This window comes from Lathyrus oleraceus, chromosome 1 (genome assembly GCF_024323335.1).
Source record: "Lathyrus oleraceus cultivar Zhongwan6 chromosome 1, CAAS_Psat_ZW6_1.0, whole genome shotgun sequence".
Lineage (NCBI taxonomy): Eukaryota > Viridiplantae > Streptophyta > Magnoliopsida > Fabales > Fabaceae > Lathyrus > Lathyrus oleraceus.
This window is the reverse complement of record NC_066579.1, coordinates 331,907,450-331,913,181: the sequence shown is the minus strand read 5'-3', so window position 1 is coordinate 331,913,181 and position 5,732 is coordinate 331,907,450. Positions and strand designations below refer to the sequence as shown.

The following is a 5,732-nucleotide window of genomic DNA, read 5'->3' as shown; positions in this document are numbered from 1 at the left end:
ACTTAATAATTTATAATAACTCTTATTAAAATCACTATTATTATCTTTCACATAATTTTCTACTATTAATTTTTTATATAATTTTTAATTAAAATTAACATTAAATAAAACAATATCATATATATTTGTTCGTATGTTTATTAAAAATCAAAATTATTCAAATATATTTTGAGACATTTGCTTTTTAGAAAAAGCGGATCCGGTGATTCATATGCGGAGAAAACTGGAAAATTGTTTTCGTCTTTTTCTTTCACCGCGCGTGACTTTCTGGTCAGTAAAAACTAAACCCAATAAAATAAAATCAAAACCCTCGCTCGCTCCATTTTACAAAACAAATCGCTAATTTCGTAATATCAACTTCATCTCTCTCTCACACCACGCTGCGCTTCTCAACTGAGGTACCTTCTCTCTCTATCTATTGCTCCTTCGATTCAATGCATTCATATTTCTCAGTTCCAATTTTACTTTTCGGTTTTTTTAATCTCTTGTTTATTATTTTTGTGGAAATTCTATCTTGTTGCTTCAATTCTTTGGTTAATTCAAGATCTGAAAACTTAATTGGGGATTTTATTCTGTGGATATGGAGTTTGTTTTTGAATCTCAGCATTGATGTGATTTGGATTTTCATTTTCAGTATGAATGAAACAAGTTATTTAACTTACTCTTAATGATATTTTTTTTTTTTGAAACAATTTGACTTAGAAAAAGGAAAATGATTTTTCTGGTGATAGTTTAGTTGTTTTTGGTTTGTTTGGAAGAATTTATAGTTTTGTTTTATAGTGGAAGAACATCAATTTAACTGTCATGGATTCGGAAAAATCAAACAAAGTTTCTGTAGTGATATATGTTGCTTTGAGTTCCAGTTTATTTTCTGTAGATGTTTTGATTTTTCAAATTTCCATTTATGCTTAGCATGTTCAGTTGTTTTCTGTATTATTTTTGTTTTGTTTTGGAATGAATAGTAAATCTTAGAACATTATTTGATGACTTGATATGGTAGATAGGGTTCAGGACTTCTAAACTTTGTTCTGTCAATTTTGGGTTTACTTTTTGTTTTTAAGTCACTATTCTTTCTTGCAGGCTTTTTAATTTAAGGGACAGAAAGAGGGTATGGTAATTTGTAGAATTATTGAATTGTAATAATCAACGTGGCAACAGACTGATTGTGAAAGGAGTTTTGTTGGGCGATCTTACTGACACTACTGAGTTTTATTTGGAGTTTTGTTGTGTTTAATAGTTCAGGACGTAATCTGAAGATCTGTGATGGATTTGGATAGTGATTTGCACGAGTCACCAGCTTCGCCTGATTTGTCAGGTTCCCAAAGCAATGTAGATGTTAAATTGACAGAGAAAAAGAAAACGAAAAAGAGAAAAAAGGGGAAGTCTAAAAATAACTCGAGCCAATCTTGTGTAGAAGCGGATATTTGTTTGCACGGGAATGAAGAAAAAAAGCAGAAAGTTCTCAGTCAGGCTGCAGAAAAGGGAAACGGAGAGAGTGAGATCCAAGACAAAGCAGACAACTGTAATTCAGTTGTAGTTGATGCTGATGCAAAGTTACTTGCTAAAGAGTCTGTGTTAGAAGTTGTAAAAATGGACATCGAGCAAAGTATAAATGAGAACAGTTCCAACCCCAAGGAAACAAGTGATTCTGTGAAGAATGGAAGTCCGGTAAACAATCATGATGAGGATCTAAAGGTTCATGATCTGTCTAATAAATCTCAGAGCATTAAAACCTATTCAAGGAAGAAATTAAATGATGTCAATTGTAAGAGAAACTTGGAATGCCCAAGTGCTGAAAATTCTAACAAAGAGCCAATTATCCAGGACCATAACAATGATGGTTCACATGAGGTTTCTGATGGACCATTGAGAGATGTCTTAATGGAAGGAGAAAAAGAACATTTAACCAATCAGAACAAAGTTGAAGCGGAGGAAATGGAGTTGATAGCAGACTACAGTTCTGAGAAAAGTTCTATGACTACATCTTCTATTGTAGATATTCCTGTTACACAACATGAAGAAAGAAATGCTAGACAGAAAGGTCATGCTGAGCTTACAAGAAATGGTCTGTGTTGTCTAACTGATATTTCTGATTTAAGCTTAAGCAGTGGTAATTCAGAGATATCACAATGCTCAGTGGACAGAACTATTATCAGCAACTCAAAGAACAAGCTTCTCATCCTTGATGTGAATGGACTTCTTGCAGATTGTGTCAGTGATGTTCCTAATGGGTATTATCAACCAGAACCAGATTTTTGGGTTAGAAGGAGAAAAGGTGACATGGTCAAATATCAGTTTTCCTCATATCATACAATCCATATCCTATCTTGGTTGAATTTGACAGATTTTACTTGTGCCTTTTGCAGTGTATAAGAGGCCCTTTTGTGATGATTTTATACAGTTTTGCTTTGAGAGATTTCATGTGGGCGTTTGGTCATCTAGAACCAAGTATTTACTAATTTGTGACTGATTTTATTTTATTGCTTGTGTTTATTAGTTTGACCTGGGTTTACGGTGCATAATGGGCTGGATTGTTTGCATTTCCGAAGTTAGGCTTTATACATTTGTTTTTACTGTGCCTTGATGTATGTGTATTCTGGCAGGTCTAATGTTGATGATGTAATCGAACTTCTTTTGGGGAAATCTGCATCCAGACTGCTCTTTTGTTGGGTAATTTATTCTAATTCTTAAGTTTTTAGCATAATTTTAGGGGATTTTGGTTAGGTAAGTAAGTTTTGCTATAAATAATTTCTATATTTAAAGGTAGTATTGGGGTATATGATATATATTTTACTAGTCATACTTCATTAATAATTTTACTCTGAATTGTCTGATGGTTAGTGCCTATTAAAATTAATTTATATGTTCACTGATGTATTTTTAATAAGAATTCTTGGTGATCAACAAATTATTGCAGTATTGTGTTGCCTATTTAGTTTTATGATACTATCTATATATATATGTGGGAAATAATTATTGTGGGAAGGCTAAGAAAAGAACCCAAAGTTCCTACAAACCATTAGGTTTTATGCATGTGAGGTAGACTTTGGAAGCAATTTACTTGCTACGATGAGTGATGGACTCATTAGAGGGATCAAAAAGAGTTTTGGTTTTCATTGATTAAGTTCCTGTCTTTTTAAATTCTTGGATGTACTTATAAAGCACATTCTAGATGTACTTATGTTTTTAGATGATATAGTCTTACTTGAAGAGTTAAGAGAGGAAATATATTGGAGGTTAAAGACTTGTAGACAAGCTTTAGAAAGCATATGGCTTCTGCTTAAGTAGAAGTGAGAAGGAGCATAAGGAATGTAAGTTAAAGGAAAAGTACCCCTAGCTTAGAGGTCAAAGTTGGATAGCTCAAGTCACAAGATTTAAATATCTTGGATCTATCGATTGTACAAATAGAGGGGGATTTAAACTTTCGTATTCAAGCAGGGTGGTTGAAATTGAGTAAGGCCTTTGGTTGTTTGGCCGTGACTGTGGAGGAGACCTTTATATTCTTTAGTAAGGAGATGGAGGAAGGCCAAAAAAAAACTAAAGGAGAAACCACTAGGAAAAAGTTAGAGGTCAATGTCTTTTCTAGAACTAGAAATATGATTCATGATGGAACATTGTGGCATCGTTTGATCATTGTGGCATCGTTTGATCTATGTAGCCGATTGTACCTAATTGAATAAAGCTTGTTTGTTGTAGTTGTATGTTTCTGCTGCAGACATTTACTAACTACTACTGTTACTAAAAGGAAGCAATAAATTTTATATATGGATTTCACTTTGAACAAAATAGATTTGGATTTGATATTGCTAATTATAATGGTATTAGTAAAATAGTGTCCCTACTTGGAGTTTTTCTATACACTAATGAATCTTCCTATTATGTTTTCTATAGAATCAATCCCACTGTACTACAACAAAATTTAATACTGTTGAGAATAGAGATAAGCCCCTTGTGTTGAAGGAACTGAGAAAGTTATGGGAGAAGCTGGAACCTGGTCTTCCATGGGAGAAAGGAGAGTTCCATGAGTCAAACACATTACTACTCGATGACTCCCCTTACAAGGCACTTGTGAATCCTGTAAGCTCAGTTGTTTTCCTTTTATTCATTTGGCGTTAAGCTTCGCTTTCTTGTGTTACATTGTTTTTCTAACTACGTGATCACTCAACTTATTGGAATTATTTTCAGAAGCATACGGCTATATTCCCTTATTCTTACCGGCACCACCACATTAGAGACTCAGCATTAGGTGCAGTCTTCTGCTCATCTTTCTTTCCTCAGACCCTTTACTTCTTTGCATATTGTTGGCTAAATAGCAATGTCTGTTGATTGACTCAATTCCAGTGCTTTGAGCATATTGATATACATGCATTTAGGATTGTTTATTCGTTTACCCACCTATTCCTTTTTATTATTAACAGGACCTAAAGGTGATCTTCGGGGTTATCTAGAAAGGCTGTCTAAGGCAGACAATGTTCAAGAGTTTGTGTCGGCGAATCCATTTGGCCAGCGGCCCATAAGAGAAGCAAATATATCCTGGGGTTACTATCTTAAAGTTATAGAATCAGTTAAGTGCAGTGAAAATGATAGGCTCTCAGCCCCAGATAAGGAGGAAACCCCAGCCCCAGATAAGGAGGAAACCCCAACCCCAGTCAAGGAGGAAACCTCAGCACCCATCAAGGAGGAGGAAACCTCAGCACCCGTCAAGGAGGAGGAAACCTCAGCACCTGTCAAGGAGGAAACCTCAGCACTCGTCAAGGAGGAAACCTCAGCACCAGTCAAGGAGGAGACTGCTTAAAGAAGAAAAGCAGGATGAAAGCCACTGATATGAATATTGATGCACACCATTCGTATTTTGTACTGTGTTTGTTGTGTGCTACGAACACATGACAGACATCCTAGGACACAGATATGACAAGGGCAATTATTTTTTGGTATGTTGAATTTTTTGTTGCATACATTTAGAACTAAAATTGTTTGCCTCAAAAGAACTAAATAGATAAGTAGATAGGTTAAGTTAAGTTAATATCAAACTTACATTTACAATTTCTTTATTGCATATCAATCATACACAAATACTACCTTGCCAAATGTATGTCCAAAGCATTTGAAATGCCAATACACGCAGTGTAGATGAAACAAGCTTTGACATACATGATCCACGTCTGCTTCAGGCTACTCACACCTACTTATAGTGTTTATTATCTTCCTTTAGAAGTTTTCATTTGGGTTTGTATTCAATTACTTATAATTTTGATAATCATTTTTTAGTTTAGCAGGTTTTATCTTTCCTTGTTTCGAGTTCAGATGTTTTTTCTTTCCCACGGGTTTGGTTGATGGTTCCCCTTGTTTTTTGTATTTGTTATTTTTTTTTCTGTTTTTGACTCCTTATATCTTCTTATTTGATGAGTTAATTTTTATAGATTGCTTTATATGATTGTCATAGTTAGAATGTCATGTTATTTTATGTTACTATTTTCTTCCGTTGACTTTTTTCTTTCTACTTTATAATTATAGTACTTGTGTTTTTTTAGGTTTGATAGAATTATGAGTTATAATTAACATTGGTATTGGTTTTGTTGACTGCACCCTCCACAATGGTGTTATGAGAAAGACAGTAGCAGCGCCTATTTTCTGCTATGCCATTATTTCTCTCAATCTCCCCTGCCTTCTCCGTCTTGCTTTTCCCTCCCTTGTTCTACCTAGGTATATGATTGGCAAAGCTGACGTCAAAC

The 5,732-nt window shown here is 34.4% G+C and overlaps 1 protein-coding gene across 1 annotated transcript; it reads left to right on the top strand.

The window, feature by feature from the left end:
- The first annotated feature begins 216 nt into the window (after window positions 1-216).
- Window positions 217-5,282, top strand: LOC127134230 (uncharacterized). The gene is made up of 7 exons (XM_051061788.1): window positions 217-398; window positions 1,081-2,275; window positions 2,367-2,448; window positions 2,604-2,670; window positions 3,892-4,077; window positions 4,186-4,246; window positions 4,419-5,282. The coding sequence occupies exons 2-7, from the start codon at window positions 1,264-1,266 to the stop codon at window positions 4,793-4,795; spliced, it is 1,785 nt and encodes a 594-aa protein (XP_050917745.1). The 5' UTR covers window positions 217-398; window positions 1,081-1,263; the 3' UTR covers window positions 4,796-5,282.
- The last annotated feature ends 450 nt before the right edge of the window (window positions 5,283-5,732 follow it).